This window comes from Gymnoscopelus microlampas (assembly GCF_963454915.1).
Source record: "Gymnoscopelus microlampas genome assembly, chromosome: 5".
Lineage (NCBI taxonomy): Eukaryota > Metazoa > Chordata > Actinopteri > Myctophiformes > Myctophidae > Gymnoscopelus > Gymnoscopelus microlampas.
The window spans coordinates 15,818,105-15,845,225 of NC_139942.1; the positions used below are offsets into that span (position 1 = coordinate 15,818,105).

At 39.6% G+C, this 27,121-nt stretch overlaps 4 protein-coding genes across 4 annotated transcripts; all 4 read left to right on the top strand.

The window, feature by feature from the left end:
• Positions 1 to 2,583: 2,583 nt before the first annotated feature.
• LOC311046238 (tripartite motif-containing protein 16-like) lies at positions 2,584 to 4,692 on the top strand. Its single transcript, XM_084058442.1, has one exon. It carries the CDS (start codon positions 2,590 to 2,592, stop codon positions 4,261 to 4,263), a length of 1,674 nt encoding a protein of 557 aa, XP_083914568.1. The 5' UTR covers positions 2,584 to 2,589; the 3' UTR covers positions 4,264 to 4,692.
• A 3,366-nt stretch (positions 4,693 to 8,058) lies between these two features.
• LOC311044950 (uncharacterized protein) lies at positions 8,059 to 25,337 on the top strand (the record flags this gene model as incomplete). Its single annotated transcript, XM_084056761.1, has 3 exons — positions 8,059 to 9,704; positions 23,087 to 23,106; positions 23,566 to 25,337. 3 exons carry the CDS (start codon positions 8,059 to 8,061, stop codon positions 25,260 to 25,262), a joined length of 3,363 nt encoding a protein of 1,120 aa, XP_083912887.1. The 3' UTR covers positions 25,263 to 25,337.
• LOC311046241 (tripartite motif-containing protein 16-like) lies at positions 12,590 to 14,375 on the top strand (the record flags this gene model as incomplete). The annotated part of the gene is made up of 1 exon (XM_084058446.1): positions 12,590 to 14,375. One exon carries the CDS (start codon positions 12,590 to 12,592, stop codon positions 14,237 to 14,239), a length of 1,650 nt encoding a protein of 549 aa, XP_083914572.1. The 3' UTR covers positions 14,240 to 14,375.
• LOC311046242 (tripartite motif-containing protein 16-like) lies at positions 16,894 to 18,566 on the top strand (the record flags this gene model as incomplete). Its single annotated transcript, XM_084058447.1, has 1 exon — positions 16,894 to 18,566. One exon carries the CDS (start codon positions 16,894 to 16,896, stop codon positions 18,520 to 18,522), a length of 1,629 nt encoding a protein of 542 aa, XP_083914573.1. The 3' UTR covers positions 18,523 to 18,566.
• Positions 25,338 to 27,121: the final 1,784 nt, after the last annotated feature.

A 27,121-nucleotide genomic window follows, 5' to 3' on the forward strand; every position in this document is an offset into this window, starting at 1 on the left:
TGCATTTCATATCGTATTTTGGACAAGAGCCTTACAATGCACTTTATCTGACTGTGTGCATTTACTCTCGGGACCCTAGGGCCCTTTTTGGAACAGTGGTGCAACTCCCAAGCCACACCTTCTTCTATCGGAATGAAACACACATTCACAGTCAACAAACAGCTTGGCATGAGTGTTTGTGCCCAGCCTACCAGATATTCCTGTTTTATCAGTTTCTCAAAGGACACCGACAACATATTTGCTTGTGAAGGAGCAAAACTCTGTGGCTTGGTGGGGAAGTGTTGTCATCATAATGACACAGCTAATTACAGATAACAAGTAATATTAATAATAACCACGTCATAGCAAAGCCATAGAGATATACGTTGCTCAGGTATTTGCTGTTCTCTGACTTGCAGAGCAGCGGTATCTGTCTGGTGTATGAATAATATTAAATTATATACTGTCCAATCCTGTACCACTGCCACTATAGGATATAGGACATCAACTATGAGGACAGGACAGTTCTTCAGTATTACAATAACGTTATGGATTTTCAACAATATCCTGTATATTACAATAACAGAGGTGTTCAATCATGAATCGATTAATCAGGAATTAATGTATTGGTCCCTTAATTAACCAGTTACTAGGCTACTCTATAGCTATAACTCTATAGCCTGAATTCATCTTCCTGTACTTTCAGTATGTTTTGCATGTAAACATACTGTAGTGAGCGATCCCATAGACCAATTAATTGTTTACTAACATTGAGACTGGATGCGCAGGTGATTGTTTCACGCAATCAATTTCCAACCTGTTGTTTCGGGGTGCGCTAGTTTCAGCACACCCCAACCCCCTCTTGTGTGTTGGCTAGTGTGGCACGTCCTGGCGAGACCTGATAGAATGGGTTTCATTTAGCGCATACTCGTTGCACGCATACTGGTTCTTATCAGTGTGACGTCGTCTGTTAAGGGGTCTATCTGGAACATGTATGTAACACAACCACCAAACCTTACAATGTACAGATAAACTTTATTTATGTAAGAAATGATTATTGCTGTTTAAAATGTTAACATTAAAATTATATTTTATCAATTAAAATAATTGATAAAAAGCACATGTGATGTGTGTTGTTTGTGTTTTGGATCTTTATTTAAAACTAGTTTGACTTACAATTTGTCTTATTGCAGTTTATTACAGTAATCTGTATATTGACCAACATAAACTCTTTGTAAGTAGGCTACACGCATTAATCTGATGGCGCTATGTACCAGTGATCACACTGCCTGTTCGTGTGTGTGTGTGTGTGTGTGTGTGTGTGTGTGTGTGTGTGTGTGTGTGTGTGTGTGTGTGTGTGTGTGTGTGTGTAGCTGCGGGTATGGTTAGAAATCTTTTGCCCCTGACAACTGTGCTCCTGGGCTATCGTGATATTTGTTAAACTGACAATTTTTTTTCATGAGTATTGGTATGAGAATGAGCATTTTCAATAATGGTTTTACCCTTCTTTTTCTTTACTGTTTTTTTCTTTTTTAAATCACTTTAGCTGTATACAGATCAGGATTTGCCCCCAATAAGTAGTATAAACATGTCCTAAAATTATACTGCTCAGTGCTCAGTCATTACTTATGGCCTAGCAGTTATTTAACGTCCCTCTGGGTTATGGGATCTAAATAGCCGACACATCCCCCCGGATTATGGGAACGATGTCGCTTGTAAACACAGCTCTTTGAAAGCCGTTTTGTACTGGCACTACGTGACAAAATGGTACGGTACACTGTGCACCTTTAAAATCATCAAAAATAACCAACATTTTGGATACAAAGAGAGAGAAAAAGTAGGTAAATGTATGTGGATGGGATTATTTTATCCTGGTACTGTATCATAGGGCTCTGGTCCAGCTCTGGGCCCCCAATCATTCAGGGTTTCCTCCCCCTCCCACCCTGCAGCTGCCTCTATTCTAATGTAGGCTACTTCAGAAATCTGATATGATACACTGTTAGACTGTTGGACTCTGAAACTGTCACAATTAAAATAGTAGCAATTAAAACAATAACTATTTGAATCACCTTTAGCATGGAGTGAAGGGGCAGAGAGAGAGAGAGAGAGAGAGAGAGAGAGAGAGAGAGAGAGAGAGAGAGAGAGAGAGAGAGAGAGAGAGACAGGATGAGTTCCAGTTTATCTACAGTACTCATTAAATATTGATCAGGGTTTTAATTGAGGTTTATTTGATCATTTCAACGCAATATGAAAATGACTGACTCATATTTCAACAGGGTGAATATATTTCCAACGAATGAATTCAAACTGTGTAAATACACTCCTTCTATAAACACACGCACGCACGCACACACACACACACACACACACACACACACACACACACACACACACACACACACACACACACACACACACACACACACACACACACACACACACACACACACACACACACACACACACACACACACACACACACACACACACACACACACACACACACACACACAGAGCCAGGAAGAACCTCCCATGTCATGTGATTTCTGAGTAAATGAAACTAAACTGCATTCAGTCTGTTTCTCAGTGTGTCAGACAGTCAGTTGTGAAATGGCACAGCAAGGAGTTCAACTGGACCAGGAACAGTTCTGCTGTTCTATCTGTCTGGATCTACTGAAGGATCCAGTGACTGTTCCTTGTGGACACAGCTACTGTATGGGCTGTATTAAAGGCTTCTGGGATCAGGATGACCAGAAGAGACTCTACAGCTGTCCACAGTGTAGGGAAACTTTTAACCCAAGACCTGTTCTAAAGAAAAACAACATATTGGCTGAGGTGGTGGAGAGCCTGAAGAAAACAGGACTCCAAGCTGTTTCTCCTGATCACTGTCATGCTGAACCTGGAGATGTGGCCTGTGATTTCTGCACTGGGAGGAAACTGAAAGCTGTGAAGACTTGTCTTCAGTGTCTGGTCTCTTACTGTGACACTCACCTCCAGCCTCACTATCAATTTCCTGCCTTTAAGAATCACAAGCTGGTCAAAGCCTCCACCAAGCTTCAGGAGAACATCTGCTCTCTTCACGACGAGGTGAAGAAGGTTTTCTGCCGTACTGATCAGCAGTGTATCTGTTATCTGTGCTCCGTGGAAGAACACAAAGGTCACAATACGGTTTCAGCTGCAGCAGAAAGGACTGAGAGACAGAAAGAGCTTGATACGAGTCAACAGAACATCCAGCAGAGAATCCAGGAGAAAGAGGAAGACGTGAAGGTGCTTCACCAGATGGTTGAGTCCATCAATCACTGTGCTGATAGAGGAGTGGAGTACAGTGACACCATCTTTACTGAGCTCATCTCTTCCATTGAGAGAAAACGATCTGAGGTGAGGGAGCTGATCAGAGACCAGGAGAAACATCAAGTTAGTCGTGTTGAAGAACAGAGGAAGCGTGTGGAGCAGGAGGTTACTGATCTGAGGAGAAGACATGCTGAGCTGGAGCAGATCTCACACACAGAGGATCACATCCATTTTCTGCATAGTTTCACCTCCCTCTCAAGAATCAGTGGATCTACACACTCAATCAGCAGGAATGTCCGTTCTCTGGGATACTTTGAAGATGTAACTATGGCTTTGTCAAAGATGAGGGACAAACTATATCACATTCTTAAAGAGAAGCTGACAAATGTCTCAGAGACAGTGAATAGAGTGCATGGTTTAATGCCAACACCACCAGAACCCAAGACCAGAGCTGAGTTCTTACATTATTCATGTCCAATGACACTGGATCCAAACACGGCACATGAACGCCTGTCTCTGTCTAAAGGGAATAGAAAAGTACTGAATATGATTCAACAACAATCATATCCTCATCACCCAGAGAGATTCACTGAATGCTGGCAAGTTCTGTGTAGAGAGGGTCTGACTGGACTTGGTTACTGGGAGGTAGAGTGGAGGGGAAAAAGTGTTTATGTAGCAGTCTCATACAAAGATATCAGCAGGACAGGGATAAGTAATGAAAGTGGATTCGGGCACAATGAAAAATCTTGGTGTTTACAGTGTTGGACAGGAGGTTATATTTTCAGACACAGAAACATTGAAACTAAAATCCCAGGTTGTGTGTCCTCCAGAGTAGGAGTGTACCTGGATCACAGTGCAGGTACTCTGTCCATCTACAGTGTCTCTGACACCATGACTCTCCTCCACAGAGTCCAGAACACATTCACACAGCCCCTCTATGCTGGGTTTTGGCTTTCTGATGGAGCCACTGCTGAGATGTGTGACCTCAAGTAGATCAGACTTTGTGTTGGCAACTATTAATGGCTCTACAATAATTTCTTAATTTTTCGTTTAATTAAGGTCAACATTTTCAGCCTCCAAAAATAAACTGTTCTGTTGATCTACTGAGTATATTGCACAATTTGTTAATAATGTATTTTGCTATTTTGTTCTTCTCTTTTATTCATAAAATGTATTTAACAGGGGGGTTTTTTCTTACATTTTCGATTTTTTTTTCATTTTTTTTATGTTTTCTTTTAATATATTATGAAGTCACCATTATTTTATGGGTTTCATATTCCATGTGTAATATCCATCAATCATCTATTTCTTCATGTTTAATCAGAAGAAATAATCTCTCTCTCAAGGCAGATCGCAATTAACACTACAGTTATGTTTACATTCCTGACTGATTTTAAATGATTTAATTTAATGTAATAAGTAACCAACATGATAAATAGTTTTAGTTGAGTAAATGCTTGTGTATGCCTGTATGTGTATTGTGTTTATATTATTATTTATGACTGTACTTTAACCTATAGGTTCTGTATCGTTGTCAGTGTAAAGTCATCAATAAGTATGGTGATTTCACATTATATTATATTATATTAAATGATATTGGACATATAAGTGGGACAGCTATACTTTGTAATAATGATTTCATATTTGCAAAATCAGGCAATATCCTAGAGTGATCTTGAATTGTCGCTACAACACTTCACTAATCATAATTGAACATACATAAACTATATAAACAGAGGCAATATGATCATAACAATAATTCAGTCAACATCTGAGCATTTTCAATGCCGTTTCTTTTTTTTCCATCCATAATTTGAGTCCTCTGTTAAAAACATTGCCATCAGTATCTAGTTTGGGATCAGTTGGAACACTATATATATATATATATATATATATATATATATATATATATATATATATATATATATATATATATATATATATATATATATATATATATATGTATATATATATATATATATATATATATATATAGTTTTTTCCTCCTTTTAGAAGTTTATTTTCATCACTCATTTGCATTTTAGCTATAAACAGAACAGGATTTGACCCCTTGCTTGAGGTAGCATAAACATATCCTATAATTATACTGCTCAATCATTACTTATGGTCTAGCAACTTTATTTAACATCCCTCTGGATTATGGGAACGGTGTTGCTTGTAAAGACAACTCTATGAAAGTTGTTTTACGGGCCAAAGTGTCAAAATGGTACAGTACATTGTGCACCTTTAAACTCTTCCAAAATAACCAACATTTTAAACACAAAGAGAGAAAGAAAAGTAGATAAATGTGTGTGGATGGGAGTATTTCAGCCTGGTATCGAAGGGAACCTATCCAGTTCTGGGCCTCTTGGACTCATTCAGGGTTTCCTCCCCATCTGCCTCTATTCTAATGTACTTCAGGAATCTGATGTGACACACTGTTAGATCGACTCTTACTGCCACCTAGTGGTAATACTAATACCAAACAGCAGTTTAACTTTTCTGATCTCAAAGGGGTCTTTGGGTGTCTCTTGTATTTGTAGAAAAGGGTGGATATAAAGACCTTCCCACATTAGGACCTGTGTGACGCTCCTCTCTGCTGTGTAAAGATATTCATGAGGTTAAAGGTGGAATTCTGTGGAGGCAGATTATTTATTGCACACCAGGTCTGTGACAACCACTATAGGACAGTGGTTCTCACCTTTCTTATATTATTTGACAATTTGGCCAATATTTGAGCAGTTTTTATAGAATAGTTTTTTGATTACTTTTGTTGCAGTAATGGTCTTTTTCTTTTTTCACCTTTTTTTCTTTGAGGTATTAAAAAGGTCTTATAAGTCCATAAAACAACAACAACAACAAAACATCTGGGGACCCCCCCTGAGGGTCCCGACCCACATGTTGAGAACCACTGCCTTTAATAGGAGAACATTGTATGTCACTTTTCGTACCTACAGTGTTAGGTAACTTAAGGATCTTTGGTTTAACTCACCTTCAGACCCAGCCCTGGTCTAAGCTAGGTCTGAAAAGCATTGTGTAAAGTAATATACATTTACTCAAGTACTGTACATAATATATATATTTTTTTAACTTTACTTGAGTATTTCCAATATTCAGTACTTTTAATTCTACTCCACTACAATTATTCGTTACTTACTTTGTAGATTATTTTGTATTATTATTACAAAACATACATTAACAACATTTCGGCCAATTGAAAATAGCGATCAATGCAACATTGTGAGCTTGTAGATCTGCTATTTTCAAAAGATTTGTATACATTTGAAAACTTGTGAAGTGGGACAATCTGCATGGGTAGGCCCACCTCTATTTTTGGTAGCCTACTTTAAGTACATTTTGATACCAATACTTTTGTACTTTTACTCAAGTACATTTTGAATTCCAGACTTTTACTTGTAACAGAGACAGAGTATTACTACATTGATACTTTCACTTAAAACATAAAACATGAGAGTACTTTTTCCACCACTGCTGAAAAGGCTTTATTTTAGTTGAATAAAATGTACCGAAGCCCTGACGTCACTCGCTCATCCCCAAATTACATTATTGGGTCATCTTCAAGCCCCCAGAACCGCGGTAGAACACAGTCTATGTGTATTAGTGAAGTTGCCGTCGCCTGGTGGTCAACTCTGGGATTGCAGGACGTCCGCATTTAAAACGCTACTGCGAATGCTTCTTTTGTCTGAAACGCGAGTGCGCCTGCTCTATTGGCTCCAAAATTGGAAGCCAAAAAAGTAGAGGTATTTTCGGGTGCTTCATGCGCTTGTGAGCAACTTTCATTGAAATGAACTGGTGCGGGCGGGGCCGCCGTGCGCGCTCTAGATATATTATAACTCTATGGTCACCTTATAGAATCGTCTCATATAAGAGTTGTGGTCCAAAAATAAACAAACTGTCCCGGCGATATTGTCATGAAGGTGGCTCTGTATCGTTTATGATAGTCAGTCACAGTCACTCATATTTGATACAGTCTGTTTCTGGTGGAAATATTAATTAATTCGGCGGTGTTGACGTTAGAGTTTTCTCGCCGTTAGTTGATCGCTCATATCCATACGAGTCAAACTGCCGAGGTCATTTGTTTTTTTTGGGAACACAGTTCTTATATGACGCGATATTAACGTCTATGGGAATTCTGAATGGGGGGGGCAGTGGTGGAAAAAAAGTACTCTAATCTTTTACTTAAGTAAAACCAATACTGCAATGTAGATACTCAAGTAAAAGTTAAAATTTACAGTACTTGGGTAAATGTAGCCTATAGTTATAGGGGGGGGGGGGGGGGGGGGGGGGAGACCCCGGATGGGTAAATTACGTCGTCAGACTTCGGTACTCTTGGAGACTTGTGAATAAACTGAAAAGTATTCCTCTGAAGCTTTCAAATACAATTTAAAAATGTATTATTATCATAATACATTTTAATCACTTTTAGCATGGAATGAGGGGGCAGAGAGAGAGAGAGAGAGAGAGAGAGAGAGAGAGAGAGAGAGGCAGGACAAGTTCCAGTGTATCTTGTCATTAAATATTGACCAGGGTTTTAATTGTTTATTTGATAAATTCAAAGCACACGCACACGCACACACACACCCACACCCACACCCACACGCACACACACACACACACACACACACACACACACACACACACACACACACACACACACACACACACACACAGTCAAGATCCTCCCATGTCATGTGATTTCTGAGTAAATGAAACTAAACTGCATTCAGTCTGTTTCTCAATCAGGCTGTCCGACAGTCTGCTTGTACAATGGCACAGCAAGGAGTTCAAATGGACCAGGAACAGTTCTGCTGTTCTATCTGTCTGGATTTACTTAAGGATCCAGTGACTGTTCCTTGTGGACACAGCTACTGTATGGGCTGTATCAAAGGCTTCTGGGATAAGGATGACCAGAAGGGACTCTACAGCTGTCCACAGTGTAGGGAAACCTTTAACCCAAGACCTGGTCTGAAGAAAAACAACATATTGGCTGAGGTGGTGGAGAGCCTGAAGAAGACAGGACTACAAGCAGTTCCTCTTGATCTCTGCTATGCTGGGCCTGGAGATGTGGCCTGTGATTTCTGCACTGGGAGAAAACTGAAAGCTGTGAAGACTTGTCTTCAGTGTCTGGTCTCTTACTGTGACACTCACCTCCAGCCTCACTATCAATTTCCTGCCTTTAAGAAACACAAGCTGGTCAAAGCCTCCAGCAAGCTTCAGGAGAACATCTGCTCTCTTCACGATGAGGTGAAGAAGGTTTTCTGCCGTACTGATCAGCAGTGTATCTGTTATCTGTGCTGCATGGAAGAACACAAAGGTCACGATACTATCTCTGCTGCAGTAGAAAGAACTGAGAGACAGAAAGAGCTTGATACAAGTCAGCAGAACATCCAGCAGAGAATCCAGGAGAGAGAGAAAGATATGAAGGTGCTTCACCAGAAGGTGGAATCCATCAATCACTGTGCTGATAAAGCAGTGGAGGACAGTGACACCATCTTTACTGAGCTCATCTCTTCCATTGAGAGAAAACGATCTGAGGTGAGGGAGCTGATCAGAGACCAGGAGAAACATGAAGTGAGTCTTGTTGAAGAACAGAGAAAGCGTGTGGAGCATGAGGTTTCTGAACTGACGAGCAGACATGCTGAGCTGGAGCAGATCTCACACACAGAGGATCACATCCATTTTTTACAGAGTTACACCTCCCTCTCAAAGATCAGTGAATCTACACACCCAGTCATCAGCAGTGTCCTTCACTTTGAAGATGTGACTGTGTCCGTGTCAAAGATGAGGGACAAACTAGAGGACATTCTTAAAGAGGAAGGGACAAACGTCTCAGAGACAGTGAATACAGTGGATGTTTTACTGTCGACACCACCAGAACCCAAGACCAGAGCCGAGTTCTTACAATATTCATGTCCAATCACACTGGATCCAAACACAGCACATGAACGCCTGTCTCTGTCTAAAGGAAACAGAAAAGTAACAAGGATGAACAATCAACGCCCAGAGAGATTCACTGACCGCTATCAGGTTCTGAGTGTAGAGGGTCTGACTGGACGCTGTTACTGGGAGGTAAAGTGGAGTGGAAACAAGGTTGATATAGCAGTCGCATATAATGATTTCTGCAGAACAGGGCACGATAGGGAATGTGGATTTGGAATGAATGATACATCTTTTTCTTTACAGTGTCAGGCAGGAGGTTATTACTACAGATACAACGGTGAAGTACAGAAATTCACAGGTCCTGTGTCCTCCAGAGTAGGAGTGTACCTGGATCACAGTGCAGGTACTCTGTCCTTCTACAGCATCTCTGACACCATGACTCTTATCGGCATGTTCAAGGCCACATTCACCCAGACACTCTATGCTGGGTTTTGGACTGCTGCTGAAAGCACTGCTGAGTTGTGTGACCTCAAGTAGTTCTGACTTTGTTTTTCTCTCAAATCATATTATGTTTATTTTGTCTGTAGAAAAGATATTGTAGAATGTGTTACTAATCTGTTTTACTATTTTGTTATCTTGCATTCATACAGTACAGTTTATTTCAAGGAGGAATTTGGGCTTTTTTCATGTTTCATTTTCTTGTGTAATTGTTTTGTTCCATGTGAAATAACATTCAATGATATTGATAAAAAATAAGTATGTGAATAAACATTGCACATTAATTCATAGACATGTTGGAAACAATGATTCTATTCAATTTAATGTAATATAAAAAGTAACCTACATATGAATAAATACTATTAGTTGAATACATGTTTGTGTGTTTTATTATTGTACGTACGTTTTATTGCTTGTACTTTAACCTGCTGTTTTTTGTTCTTTATAGTGTTCAGAATTTTGTAGACTGTTTTTATTTTTATTTTAAGATAAAAGGTAAACACATCTTTCTGGTAGTTTCTACTCAGTGGCTTTGTAGTAGTCAGGGTATATTAAAAAAGTCTTGGAATAAATTCCTTACCAAAAAAAATCTTCACCAATGCGTTTGCAAAGGTGTCTAGTAACACATCTCACAAAGACTGAAATTCAGTATCCCTAGGAGAATTTTTGACAGGTCCTTAAAGTTGGGGTACCCACCATAACCTTGGTTAAAAAAAAAAAAAAAAAAAAAATCTAAATTTAATTCTGTTTTAAGTTGCATATGAGGTGTCAAACTAGGGTGTTTTTATGATTCTGAATCCATTGCAATCATTTGTTTTGCACCAAAACCACTCCTTGGGCTAAAAACGGCCAAATCTCGATGGGCTTTTTACACAAAAAGTATACATGGCTATGGCCGTTTTTAGCCCAAGGAGTGGTTTTGGTGCAAAACAAATGATTGCAATGGATTCAGAATCATAAAAAACACCCTAGTTTGACCCCTCACATGCTACTTAAAACAGAATTAAATTTGGATTTTTTTTGGGGATTTTTTTTTAACCAAGGTTATGGTGGGTACCCCAACTTTAAGGAGCTGTCAAAAATTCTCCTAGGGATACTGCATTTCAGTCTTTGTGAGATGTGTTACTAGACACCTTTACAAACACATTGGTGAGGATTTTTTTTGGAAAGGAATTTATTCCAAGATTGGAAAATATTCTGCTAATATCCCCTGACTATAGGGAAGTGTAGTCATCATAATGACAAACTAATTGACAATTTTCTGAATATTTACATTTTACAGATATCTTCCACTTCAGCACAGGTATGTGCTGTTCTTTGGCTTGCATGGAAGTTGTATCTGTCTGGTGTATGAATATTACTACATTATATCCTGTCAAATACTGTACCACTGACAAGATTCTGAGTATTACAATAACGTTATGGATTTTCAACAATATACAGTATTGAGTATTAAAATAGCATAGGCATTCAATCATTAATTGATCAATCATAAATCAATGTATTGGCCCATTCATTAACCAGTTACCACTCTATATCTATAGCTCTACGACCACCAAACTTACAATGTACACATTAACTTTATTTATGTAGGGAGGAATGATTATCGCTGATTAAAATGCAAACATTAAAATTATATTTTATTTAAATTGATAAAAAGCATGTGATGTGTGTTGTTTATGTTTTTGATCTTTATTTAAAACTGTTTTTAATTACAAATGTCTTATTGCAGTGTATTACAGTAATCTGTATATTAGCCTACTGTAAATGTAACTACAGACAATAATATGTGTGTGTGTGTGTGTGTGTGTGTGTGTGTGTGTGTGTGTGTGTAAAATGGTAAATGGTGCATTTATATAGCGCTTTTATCCAAAGCGCTTTACATTGATTGTGCCATTAACCCATTCACACACACATTCATACACCGATGGCAGAGGAAACCATGCAAGGCACCAACCTGCTCATCGGGAGCAATTAGGGGTTCAGCGTCTTGCTCAAGGACACTTCGACACTAACTCTAGGGGAGTGCCCCAGCCCGGGATCGAACTGGGAACCTTGCGGTTTTCCAGTTCACTCTACCCGGCCACTCTGGCCCTGAGCCACTGCCGCCCCACTGCGTGTGCGTGTGCATGCGTGTGTGCGCGCGCGTGTGTGTACGCACGCACTCGCGTGTGTGTACAATCTTACACAAACATTCAACCAATAATATGTACAGTATCATGTTGGTACAGTATTGTATGCAAGGTCATTTGTAATGTTCATTCAAATCTGTGGACTCAATAAGGATCTGTCTGCACAGATAATATTCACTTTAATTAATCAGGAAAAACATAAATGAATGAATGTTATTTCACATGGGATATCAAACCCACAACATAATGATTACTCCATAACAAGATACATACCCCAAAAAATATTAAGTGAGTAATGTTTTGTAATAATAATCAAAATCTACTAACTATCTAAAGTTTTCAAATAATTGCAGAAGAGTAAAAGTATAATATTGTCTCTTAGATGTAGTGGAGCAGAAGCAAAAGTACTGAAAATTGGAAATATTCCAGTATAGTAAAAAATACCTCAAAATTGTACTTAAGTATAGTAGGCTACTTCAGTAAATGTAGCCTACTTAGTTACTTTTCACCATTGGGGGGGGGGGGGGGGTTCAAAGCAAGAGGAAACTTACTGAATCCTATTTCTCCTCCTACCCCACACACACACACACACACACACACACACACACACACACACACACACACACACACACACACACACACACACACACACACACACACACACACACACACACACACACAGAGAGAGAGCCAGGAAGAACCTCCCATTTCATGTGATTTCTGAGTAAATGAAACTAAACTGCATTCAGTCTGTTTCTCAGTCTGTCTGTCAGACAGTCAGTTGTACAATGGCACAGCAAGGAGTTCAAATGGACCAGGAACAGTTCTGCTGTTCTATCTGTCTGGATTTACTTAAGGATCCAGTGACTGTTCCTTGTGGACACAGCTACTGTATGGGCTGTATTAAAGGCTTCTGGGATAAGGATGACCAGAAGGGACTCTACAGCTGTCCACAGTGCAGGGAAACCTTTAACCCAAGACCTGATCTGAAGAAAAACAACATATTGGCTGAGGTGGTGGAGAGCCTGAAGAAAACAGGACTCCAAGCTGTTCCTCCTGATCTCTGCTATGCTGGACCTGGAGATGTGGCCTGTGATTTCTGCACTGAGAGAAAACTGAAAGCTGTGAAGTCTTGTCTTCAGTGTCTGGTCTCTTACTGTGACACTCACCTCCAGCCTCACTATCAATTTCCTGCCTTTAAGAAACACAAGCTGGTCAAAGCCTCCAACAAGCTTCTGGAGAACATCTGCTCTCTTCACGACGAGGTGAAGAAGGTTTTCTGCCGTACTGATCAGCAGTGTATCTGTTATCTGTGCTGCATGGAAGAACACAAAGGTCACGACACTATCTCAGCTGCAGTAGAAAGAACTGAGAGACAGAAAGAGCTTGATACGAGTCAACAGAACATCCAGCAGAGAATCCAGGATAGAGAGAAAGATATGAAGGTGCTTCACCAGGAGGTGGAGTCCATCAATCACTGTGCTGATAGAGCAGTGGATGACAGTGACACCATCTTTACTGAGCTCATCTCTTCCATTGAGAGAAAACGATCTGAGGTGAGGGAGCTGATCAGAGACCAGGAGAAACATGAAGTGAGTCTTGTTGAAGAACAGAGGAAGCGTGTGGAGCATGAGGTTTCTGAACTGACGAGCAGACATGCTGAGCTGGAGCAGATCTCACACACAGAGGATCACATCCATTTTTTACAGAGTTACACCTCCCTCTCAAAGATCAGTGAATCTACACACCCAGTCATCAGCAGTGTCCTTCACTTTGAAGATGTGACTGTGTCCGTGTCAAAGATGAGGGACAAACTAGAGGACATTCTTAAAGAGGAAGGGACAAACGTCTCAGAGACAGTGACTCCAGTGGATGTTTTACTGTCGACACCACCAGAACCCAAGACCAGAGCTGAGTTCTTACAATATTCATGTCCAATCACACTGGATCCAAACACAGCACATGAACGCCTGTCTCTGTCTAAAGGAAACAGAAAAGTAACAAGGATGAACAATCAACGCCCAGAGAGATTCACTGACCGCTATCAGGTTCTGAGTGTAGAGGGTCTGACTGGACGCTGTTACTGGGAGGTAAAGTGGAGTGGAAACAAGGTTGATATAGCAGTCGCATATAATGATTTCTGCAGAACAGGGCACGATAGGGAATGTGGATTTGGAATGAATGATACATCTTTTTCTTTACAGTGTCAGGCAGGAGGTTATTACTACAGATACAACGGTGAAGTACAGAAATTCACATGTCCTGTGTCCTCCAGAGTAGGAGTGTACCTGGATCACAGTGCAGGTACACTGTCCTTCTACAGCATCTCTGACACCATGACTCTTATCGGCATGTTCAAGGCCACATTCACCCAGACACTCTATGCTGGCTTTTGGACTGCTGCTGAAAGCACTGCTGAGTTGTGTGACCTCAAGTAGTTCTGACTTTGTTTTTCTCTCAAATCATATTATGTTTATTTTGTCTATAGAAAAGATATTGTAGAATGTGTTAATAATCTGTTTTACTATTTTGTTATCTTGCATTCATACAGTACAGTTTATTTCAAGGAGGAATTTGGGCTTTTTTCATGTTTCATTTTCTGGTGTAATTGTTTTGTTCCATGTGATATAACATTCAATGATATTGATAAAAAATAAGTATGTGAATAAACATTGCAAATTAATTCATAGACATGTTGGAAACAATGATGCTATTCAATTTAATGTAATATAAAAAGTAACCTACATATGAATAAATACAATTAGTTGAATAAATGTTTGTGTGTTTTATTATTGTACGTACGTTTTATTGCTTGTACTTTAACCTGCTGTTTTTTGTTCTTTATAGTGTTCAGAATATTGTAGACTGTTTTTTGTTTTTTTTAAGATAAAAGGTAAACACATCTCTCTGGTAGTTTCTACTCAGTGGCTTTGTAGGGAAGTGTAGTCATCATAATGACAAACTAATTGACAATTTTCTGAATATTTACATTTTACAGATATCTTCCACTTCAGCACAGGTATGTGCTGTTCTTTGGCTTGCAGGGAAGTTGTATCTGTCTGGTGTATGAATATTACTGCATTATATCCTGTCAAATACTGTACCACTGACAAGATTCTGAGTATTACAATAACGTAATGGATTTTCAACAATATATTGAGTATTAAAATAGCATAGGCATTCAATCATTAATTGATCAATCATAAATCAATGTATTGGCCCATTAATTAACCAGTTACCACTCCATATCTATAGCTCTACGACCACCAAACTTACAATGTACACATTAACTTTATTTATGTAAGGAGGAATGATTATTGCTGATTAAAATGCAAACATTAAAATTATATTTTATTTAAATTGATAAAAAGCATGTGATGTGTGTTGTTTATGTTTTGGATCTTTATTTAAAACAACTTACAAATGTCTTATTGCAGTGTATTACAGTAATCTGTATATTAGCCTACTGTAAATGTAACTACAGACAATAATATATGTGTGTGTGTGTGTGTGTGTGTGTGTGTGTGTGTGTGTGCGTAAAATGGTAAAAAGGTGCATTTATATAGCGCTTTTATCCAAAGCGCCTTACTTGATTGTGCCATTAACCCATTCAAACACACATTCATACACCGATGACGGAGGAAACCATGCAAGGCACCAACATGCTCATCGGGAGCAAATAGGGGTTCAGCGTCTTGCTCAAGGACACTTCGACACTAACTCTAGGGGAGCGCCCCAGCCCGGGATCGAACTGGGAACCTTGCGGTTTTCCAGTTCACTCTACCCGGCAACTCTGGCCCTGAGCCACTGCCGCCCCACTGTGCCACTGTGTGTGTCTGTGTGTGTGTGTGTGTGTGTGTGCGTGCGTGCGTGCGTGCGTGCGTGCGTGCGTGCGTGCGTGTGTACAATCTTACACAAACATTCAACCAATAATATGTACACTACAGTATCATGTTGGTACAGTATGGTATGTAATGTTCAATCAAATCTGTGGACTCAATAAGGATCTGTTGCACAGATAATATTTACTCTGATTAATCAGGAAAAACATAAATGAATGAATGTTATTTCACATGGGATATCAAACCCACAACATAATGATTACTTCATAACAAGATACATACCCCAAAAAAATCCCATTTCAGAAAATTGTATGAATACAAGAGAAGAACAATTTAATAAAACAGATGATGTCGAAAGACATGGCTTACAAATCAGCCTTTCAACCCTGTTTTCCCTTAACTTTAGATCAAGATGAGGCCTCCATCTGAGCCTTAGGCCTACTAAAAGAGGGTCAAAGAAGAGAAGACTTAAGTAAAAAATATCAATACTGCAATAGGCCTACTCAAGTAAAAGTCCGGAATTCAGAATTTACTTGAGTAAAAGTACAAAAGTATTGGTATCAAAATGTACTTAAAGTAAACCAAAAGTGTAAAGTAGCCTACACATTATGCAGAATGTCACAGGGCCATTTTACAAGTTTTAAAATGTATTAAAATCTTAATCTCTGAAAATAGCAGATCCATATTATGTGTCACAACGCAACGCATTGTGAGCTCCTAGATCTGCTATTTTCAAATGACCGAAATGTATGAAGTGAGTAATGTTTTGTAATAATAATCAAAATCTACTAACTATCTAAAGTTTTCAAATAATTGCAGAAGAGTAAAAGTATAATATTGTCTCTTAGATGTAGTGGAGCAGAAGCAAAAGTACTGAAAATTGGAAATATTCCAGTAAAGTTTTTACCACTGGGGGGGGGGGGGGGGGAATTCAAAGCAAGAGGAAACTTACTGAATCCTATTTCTCCTCCTACCGCGCGCGCACACACACACACACACACACACACACACACACACACACACACACACACACACACACACACACACACACACACACACACACACACACACACACACACACACACACACACACACACACACACACACACACACACACACACACACACACATACACACACAGAGACAGCCAGGAAGAACCTCCCATTTCATGTGATTTCTGGGTAAATGAAACTTAACTGCATTCAGTCTGTCAGACAGTCAGTTGTACAATAGCACAGCAAGTAGTTCAAATGGACCAGGAACAGTTCTGCTGTTCTATCTGTCTGGATCTACTGAAGGATCCAGTGACTGTTCCTTGTGGACACAGCTACTGTATGGGCTGTATCAAAGGCTTCTGGGATCAGGATGACCAGAAGGGACTCTACAGCTGTCCACAGTGCAGGGAAACCTTTAACCCAAGACCTGATCTGAAGAAAAACAACATATTGGCTGAGGTGGTGGAGAGCCTGAAGAAAACAGGACTCCAAGCTGTTTCTCCTGATCACTGCTATGCTGGACCTGGAGATGTGGCCTGTGATTTCTGCACTGAGAGAAAACTGAAAGCTGTGAAGTCTTGTCTTCAGTGTCTGGTCTCTTACTGTGACACTCACCTCCAGCCTCACTATCAATTTCCTGCCTTTAAGAAACACAAGCTGGTCAAAGCCTCCAGCAAGCTTCAGGAGAACATCTGCTCTCTTCACGACGAGGTGAAGAAGGTTTTCTGCCGTACTGATCAGCAGTGTATCTGTTATCTGTGCTGCATGGAAGAACACAAAGGTCACGACACTATCTCAGCTGCAGTAGAAAGAACTGAGAGACAGAAAGAGCTTGATACGAGTCAACAGAACATCCAGCAGAGAATCCAGGAGAGAGAGAAAGATATGAAGGGGCTTCACCAGAAGGTGGAGTCCATCAATCAATGTGCTGATAAAGCAGTGGAGGACAGTGACACCGTCTTTACTGAGCTCATATCTTCCATTGAGAGAAAACGATCTGAGGTGAGGGAGCTGATCAGAGACCAGGAGAAACATGAAGTGAGTCTCGTTGAAGAACAGAGGAAGTGTGTGGAGCAGGAGGTTACTGATCTGAGGAGTAGACATGCCGAGCTGGAGCAGATCTCACACACAGAGGATCACATCCATTTTCTACAAAGTTACACCTCCCTCTCAAAGATCAGTGAATCTACACATCCAGTCATCAGCAATGTCTGTCACTTTGAAGATGTGACTGTGTCTGTGTCAAAAATGAGGGACAAACTAGAGGACATTCTTAAAGAGGAAGGGACAAACGTATCAGAGACAGTGAATACAGTGGATGTTTTACTGTCGACACCACCAGAACTCAAGACCAGAGCTGAGTTCTTACAATATTCATGTCCAATCACACTGGATCCAAACACAGCACATGAACGTCTGTCTCTGTCTAAAGAAAACAGAAAAGTAACAAGGATGAACAGTCAACGCCCAGAGAGATTCACTGACTGCTATCAGGTTCTGAGTGTAGAGGGTCTGACTGGACGCTGTTACTGGGAGGTAGAGTGGAGTGGGAACAAGGTTGATATAGCAGTCACATATAATGATTTCTGCAGAACAGGGACCCATAAGGAAAGTGGATTTGGAATGAATGATCAATCTTCTTCTTTACAGTGTCAGGCTGGAGGTTATTTATACAGAAGTAAGGGTATAGTAATTAAATTTACAGTACCTGTGACGTCCAGAGTAGGAGTGTACCTGGATCACAGTGCAGGTACTCTGTCCTTCTACAGCGTCTCTGACACCATGACTCGCATCGGCATGTTCAAGGGCACCTTCACACGGCCCCTCTATGCTGGAATTTGCACTGCTGCTGAAAGCACTGCTGAGTTGTGTGACCTCAAGTAGATCTGACTTTGTTTGTCTCTCAAATCATGTTTATTTTAGTCTATAGAAAATATATTGTATAATTTGTTAATAATCTGTTTTACTATTTTGTTATCTTTCATTCATACAGTAGGCCTACAATTTATCTCATGGAGGAATTTGGGGGAACTTCTGTCATTGTTATGTGGGTTTGATATTCCATATGAAATAACCTTTCATTATATTGATAAGTATGTGAATAAACATAGCAAATTAATTCACAGGCATGTTGGAATTAAATGATTATATTCAATATAATGTAATGAAAAAGTGACGAAAATAATAAATACTAGTCGAATAAATGTTTGTGTGTTTTATTATTGTTCTTTTATGGCTGTAGTACTTTAACCTTCTGTCTTATGTTCTTTATTGCGCTCAGTGTCAAGTGGACTGGGAGAATATAGTGTAAAATATTGTATAATAATTAAAAAGAGAGATTAGCCTTGTTTTTCTGAGTGCAAAACATATTGAATTTCATATTGCATTTTCTATAAGAGCTTTACAATACACTATCTGATTGTGTAAATGTACTGTCCTCTGGGCCTATAGGGCCCTTTTGGTGGTCATGTACAACTATTTGATAGTGGCAAAACATTTGTGCAACTCCTAAGCCACACCTACTGCTTATATCTGAATGAAAGCTCACACATACACGGTCAACAAACAGCTTGCATGTGTGTTTGTGCCCAGTCCTACCAGATGTTCCTGTTTTATCAGTTTCTCAAAGGACACACACGTACGCACGCATGCACGCACCCACGCACGCACCCACCCACACACACTGCACTGCACTACGTTGTCAGGTGCATAAAACGTTTACATAAATAATCTGTGAATAAAAAGTACACAATTTTTTAATTCTTGCTATGCATTAGCAGGGATATTAAATATCTTTTAACTCTTCCACAAGCGTGCCTTGGTCTCATCCTTTTTTGCCACAAAATAATGATTACTTCATAACAAACGTAACTTAAACCTAATTTCAGCCATAGAATAAATTGTATGAATACAAGACAAAGAACAAGTTAGTAAAACAGATGATTAACAAATTATACAATATCTTCTCAATAGACAAATAAAATAAACATGATTCAATAAACACAATTTTGTATGACCATCACTGCTGGTTTCTGAGGTCAAAGACATAATTTAGTTTTACATCAACACAGTTTGGTGGATGAAAAAGCTGACCTTGATAGAGAAAAAAACAATGATTATGAATACATTATTCTGAAGTCATGAGAGACAAACACAGAGTGTGATCTATTTGAGTTCACACAACTCAGCAGCTAAAAAGTGTGAACCCCAAATTACTGCAAAATCCAGGCCAAATCCAGCATAGAGGGTGTGGGTGAATGTGGTCTGGACTCTGTGGAAGGAAAGAGTACCTGCACTGTGATCAAGGTACACTCCTACTCTAGAGGACACAAGACCTGGGATTTCTGTACAAATGTCTCTGTGTCTGAAGACATAATATTGATGACACTGTAAAGACACTGTAAAGACCACAATTTATAATTGTATACACACGCGCGCACGCACACACACACACACACACACACACACACACACACACACACACACACACACACACACACTTACAATGCACCTGTCCCTCTGGGTTGTCGGATCTAAACAGCTGACACATCCCTCCAGGTTATGGGAACGATGTTGCTTGTAAACACAGCACAATACATGGTTCACCTATGCTCCAAAATAACCAACATTATGGATACAAAAAGAGAAAAAAAGTAGGTAAATGTGTGTATGGGAGTATTTTAGCCTGTTATATAAGACTCATGTCCATCTTTTGGTCCCTGCATTATTCATGGTTTCCTTCCGTTTCCTTCCCCTACCACCCTATATTCAGCTCCTCAACTGTACTATTCTACTGCATCACTGATGTGATACACATGTTAGACTGACTCTTATTGCCACCTAGTGGATATAATAGTCAATAGCACCAAACAGACCAAAGGGCTGTTGTAGAAAAGGGACAGAAAGACATTCCCACATTAGGATCTGTGTGATGCTCCTGTCCTCACTGCTGTGTAAAGGTGTTCATAAGGTCAAAGAAGGATATTCTGTGGAAGCTGATTATTTATTGTACACCAGGTCTGCTACAACATTTGATTCCAGGTCTGCAGTGTTAAGATGCCTCCAGCTGGTGACGTGGATCAAACCTGGGTTATTTTTAACCAAACACAACACGATAGGAAACAAAGACTAGCTTCCTGTATCTCTGTGATGTGGGCGGCCACTCCTTCAGGAGACCTGAAGTAGTTTGTGTGTCTCTTAATTCAAATGGATTTTGTGAAACACATGTTTTATTATTATTCTTTTACGGCTGTACTTTAACCTGCTGTCTTGTGTTCTTTATTGTGTTCAGTGTCAAGTGGACTGGGAGACTGTAGTGTAAAATATACTGTATATAAAAAAGATAGGTTCCTGAGTGCCTAACATATTGAATTTCATATAGCATTTTGGACAAGAGCCTAATGCACTTTATCTAACTGTGTATATTTACCATTCTCAGGGCCCTAGGATCCTTTTGGTGATCATGAACAAGAGATTTGATTGTGGCAAAACGTTCATGCAACTACCAAGCCACACCTTCTTGTCTGAATGAACACACAAATACATGGTCAACAAATAGCTTGGCAAGCTGGCATGAGTGTTTGTGCCCAGCCTACCAGATATTCCATTTTTATCAGTTTCTCAAAGGACACGCATGCATGCACGCACGCACACACACACACACAGCCAGGAAGAACCTCCCATGTCATGTGATTTCTGAGTAAATGAAACCACACTGCACTCAGACTGTCAGACAGTCAGTTGTAAAATGGCACACACACACACACACACACACACACACACACACACACACACACACACACACACACACACACACACACACACACACACACACACACACACACACACACACACACACACACACACACACACACAGTAAAGCTTACTATCTACTTCTGTACCAACAACATATATTTGCTAGGGAAGTGTAGTCATCATATTGACTAAACTAATTACCGATAACATGCAATATTATAACTACGTCATAGCAAAGCCATAGAGAAAATAAAACATTTCCAGCTATATCTCAGGTATGTGCTGTTCTTTGGCTTGCAGGGCAGCGGTATCTGTCTGGTGTATGAAAATTACTAAATTATATACTGTCCAATCCTGTACCACTAGGATTTAGGACATCAACTATGAGGACAGGACACGATCCTCAGTATTACAATAACGTTATGGATTTTCAACAATATCCTGAATATTACAATAACATAGCCGTTCAATCATGAATAGATCAATTATGAATCAATGTATTGGTCCATTAATTAACAAGTTACTATTCTATACTCTAGCTGTATAGCCTGAATTCATCTTCCTGTATGTTCAGTATGTTTTGCATGTAAACATACTGTAGTGAGCGATCCCATCTGGAACATGTATGTAACACAACCACCAAACCTTACAATGTACAGATGAACTTTATATATGTAAGGAATGATTATCGCTGTTTAAAATGTAAACATTAAAATGATATTTTAGCAATTTAAAGAATTGATAAAAAGCACATGTGATGTGTATTGTTTGTGTTTTGGATCTTTATTTAAAACAACTTTGACTTATAATAATTATGTATTATTGCAGTTTATTACGCTAATCATATTAACCTACATACAGTTATTGTAAGTACACACACTAATGTACCAGTGTGTGTGCGTGTGTGCGTGTGTGCGTGTGTGCGCGTGTGCGCGTGTGTGTGTGTGTGTGCGTGTGTGTGTGCATGTGCGTGCGTGTATTTCATGTGGCTGCAGGTGGGCTAGAACTTTTTGGCGCCTGACACTTTTTCATAACTGAACATGAGTAATTGAGTACTTGTATTTATGTATGTTTATTCCCCTTATTAATCTTTTAGTATTGTATTTTCATCACTTATTTGCATTTTAGCTATACAGAACAGGATTTGGCCCATTGAGGTAGCATAAACATATCCTAAAATTATACTCATTACTTATGGTCACAAAGAGGTAAATGTGTGTGGATGGAAGTAGTTCAGCCTGGTATCGAAGGGATCCTGTCCAGCTCTGGGCCTCCGGAATCATTCAGGGCGTTTCCTCCCCCTCCCAACCTGTGCAGCTGCCTCTATTCTAATGTACTGTACTTCAGGAATCTGGTGTGACACACTGTTAGACTGACTCATATTGCCACCTAATCATTAACACCAAGCAGCAGTTTAACCTTTCTGATCTCAAAGGGGTCTTTGGGTGTCTCTTGTATTTGTAAAAAAAAAGGTTGGATATAAAGACCTTCCCAAATTAGGACATGTGTGACGCTCCTCTCAGCTTTGAAAAGATATTCATGAAGTCAAAGGTGGAATTCTGTGGAAGCAAATGATTTATTGCACACCAGGTCTGTTACAACCACAGCCCCTTAGGAGACCATGTATCTTGTATGCAACATTTCATAGTAGTACCGTAGGTAACTTAGGATCTTTGTTTTAACTCACCTTCAGATCCAGCCCCAGTCCACAAGGTAGGTCTGAAAAGGCTTTAGTTGAATAAATGTTTCTGTATGAATGTAATCGTATTGAATGTATTATTATTATTATTATTTTATGACTGAACGTTAACCTGCTGTCTTGTTCTTTTGCTGCTGTCACTGTAAAGTGGACTAGGACACTGTAGTGTAAAATAAAGTGTCTGAATTTGATGTGATTTGTGGTGGAGGGTTTATGGTGATCTAAGGCAGAATTAATTAATGGCAGAATAACGTCAACTTATAATTAAACTGAAAATGACTGACTCATGTCTCCTCCTACCGCGCGCACACACACACACACACACACACACACACACACACACACACACACACACACACACACACACACACACACCCCCCCCCCCCCCCCCCCCCAGGAAGAACCTCCCATGTCATGTGATTTCTGAGTATATGAAACCAGTCAAACCACACTGCATTCATTCTGTTTCTCAGTCTGTCAGACAGACAGTTGTAAAATGGCACAGCAAGGAGTTCAACTGGACCAGGAACAGTTCTGCTGTTCTATCTGTCTGGATCTACTGAAGGATCCAGTTAGTGTTCCCTGTGGACACAGCTACTGTATGGGCTGTATTAAAGGCTTCTGGGATCACGATGACCAGAAGGCACTCTACAGCTGTCCACAGTGCAGGGACACCTTTAACCCAAGACCTGATCTGAAGAAAAACAACATATTGGCTGAGGTGGTGGAGAGCCTGAAGAAAACAGGACTCCAAGCTGTTCCTCCTGATCTCTGCTTTGCTGGACCTGGAGATGTGGCCTGTGATTTCTGCACTGGGAGAAAACTGAAAGCTGTGAAGACTTGTCTTCAGTGTCTGGTCTCTTACTGTGACACTCACCTCCAGCCTCACTATCAATTTCCTGCCTTTAAGAAACACAAGCTGGTCAAAGCCTCCACCAAGTTTCAGGAGAGCATCTGCTCTCGTCATGATGAGGTGAGGAACATTTTTTGTCGTACTGATCAGCAGTGTATCTGTTATCTGTGCTGCATGGAAGAACACAAAGGTCACGACACTATCTCAGCTGAAGTAGAAAGGACTGAGAGACAGAAAGAGCTTGATATGAGTCAACAGAACATCCAGCAGAGAATCCAGGAGAGAGAGAAAGATGTGAAGATGCTTCACCAGGAGGTGAAGTCCATCAATCAATGTGCTAATAGAACAGTGGAGAACAGTGACACCATCTTTACTGAGCTCATCTCTTCCATTGAGAGAAAACTATCTGAGGTGAGGGAGCTGATCAGAGACCAGCAGAAACGTGAAGTTAGTGGTGTTGAAGAACAGAGGAAGTGTGTGGAGCAAGAGGTTACTGAACTGAGGAGAAGACATGCTGAGCTGGAGCAGATCTCACACACAGAGGATCACATCCATTTTCTGCATAGTTACACCTCCCTCTCAAGAATCAGTGAATCAACACACCCAATCAGCAGCAAAATCCGTCCTCTGCGATACTTTGAAGATGTAACTATGGCTGTGTCAAAGATGAGGGACAAACTAGATCACATTATTAAAGAGAAGCTGACAAATGTCTCAGAGACAGTGAATAGAGTGCATGGTTTGATGCCAATACCACCAGAACCCAAGACCAGAGCTGAGTTCTTACATTATTTATGTCCAATGACACTGGATCCAAACACGGCACATGAACGCCTGTCTCTGTCTAAACGGAATAGAAAAGTACTGAATATGATTCAACAACAATCATATCCTCATCACCCAGAGAGATTCACTGAATGCTGGCAAGTTCTGAGTAGAGAGGGTCTGACTGGACGTGGTTACTGGGAGGTAAAGTGGAGTGGAACCATTGTTTATATAGCAGTCTCATATAAAGATATTGGCAGAACAGGGATAAGTAATGAAAGTGGATTTGGGTACAATGATAAATCTTGGTGTTTACAGTGTTGGACAGGAGGTTATATTTTCAGACACAGAAACATTGAAACAAAAATCCCAGGTCTTGTGTCCTCCAGAGTAGGAGTGTACCTGGATCACAGTGCAGGTACTCTGTCCTTCTACAGTGTCTCTGACACCATGACTCTCCTCCACAGAGTCCAGACCACATTCACCCAGCCCCTCTATGCTGGATTGTGGCTTTCTGATGGAGCCACTGCTGAGATGTGTGACCTCAAGTAGATCAGACTTTGTGTTGGCAACTATTAATGGCTCTACAATAATTTCTTATTTTTTCGTTTCATTAAGGTCAACATTTTCAGCCTCCAAAAAAATAAACTGTTCTGTTGATCTACTGAGTATATTGCACAATGTGTTAATAATGTATTTTGCTATTTTGTTCTTCTCTTTTATTCATAAAATGTATTTAACAGGGTTTTTTTTTTCTTACATTTTTTGGTACCCGTTTTCTTTTAATATATTATGAAGTCACCATTATTTTATGGGTTTCATATTCCATGTGTAATATCATTCAATCATCTATTTCTTCATGTTTAATCAGAAGAAATAATCTCTCTCTCAAGGCAGATCGCAATTAACACTACAGTTATGTTTACATTCCTGACTGATTTTAAATTATTTAATTTAATGTAATAAGTAACCAACATGATAAATAGTTTTAGTTGAGTAAATGCTTGTGTATGCCTGTATGTGTATTGTGTTTATATTATTATTTATGACTGTACTTTAACCTATAGGTTCTGTATCGTTGTCAGTGTAAAGTCACCAATAAGTATGGTGATTTCACATTATATTATATTATATTAAATGATATTGGACATATAAGTGGGACAGCTATACTTTGTAATAATGATTTCATATTTGCAAAATCAGGCAATATCCTAGAGTGATCTTGAATTGTCGCTACAACACTTCACTAATCATAATTGAACATACATAAACTATATAAACAGAGGCAATATGATCATAACAATAATTCAGTCAACATCTGAGCATTTTCAATGCAGTTTCTTTTTTTTCCATCCATAATTTGAGTCCTCTGTTAAAAACATTGCCATCAGTATCTAGTTTGGGATCAGTTGGAACACTATATATATATATATATATATATATATATATATATATATATAGTTTTTTCCTCCTTCTTTTAGAAGTTTATTTTCATCACTCATTTGCATTTTAGCTATAAACATTACAGGATTTGACCCCTTGCTTGAGGTAGCATAAACATATCCTATAATTATACTGCTCAATCATTACTTATGGTCTAGCAACTTTATTTAACATCCCTCTGGATTATGGGAACGGTGTTGCTTGTAAAGACAACTCTATGAAAGTTGTTTTACGGGCCAAAGTGTCAAAATGTACATTGTGCACCTTTAAACTCTTCCAAAATAACCAACATTTTAAACACAAAGAGAGAAAGAAAAGTAGGTAAATGTGTGTGGATGGGAGTATTTCAGCCTGGTATCGAAGGGAACCTATCCAGCTCTGGGCCTCTTGACTCATTCAGGGTTTCCTCCCCATCTGCCTCTATTCTAATGTACTTCAGGAATCTGATGTGACACACTGTTAGATTGACTCTTACTGCCACCTAGTGGTAATACTAATACCAAACAGCAGTTTAACTTTTCTGATCTCAAAGGGGTCTTTGGGTGTCTCTTGTATTTGTTGAAAAGGGTGTATTTAAAGACCTTCCCACATTAGGACCTGTGTGACGCTCCTCTCTGCTGTGTAAAGATATTCATGAGGTTAAAGGTGTAATTCTGTGGAGGCAGATTATTTATTGCACACCAGGTCTGTTACAACCACTATAGGACAGTGGTTCTCACCTTTCTTATATTATTTGACAATTTGGCCAATGTTTTCTTTGAGGTATTGAAAAGGTCTTAAAAGTCCATAAAACAACAACAACAACAACAACAAAACATCTGGGGACCCCCCCTGAGGGTCCCGACCCACATGTTGAGAACCACTGCCTTTAATAGGAGAACATTGTATGTCACTTTTTGTACCTACAGTGTTAGGTAACTTAAGGATCTTTGGTTTAACTCACCTTCAGACCCAGCCCTGGTCTAAGC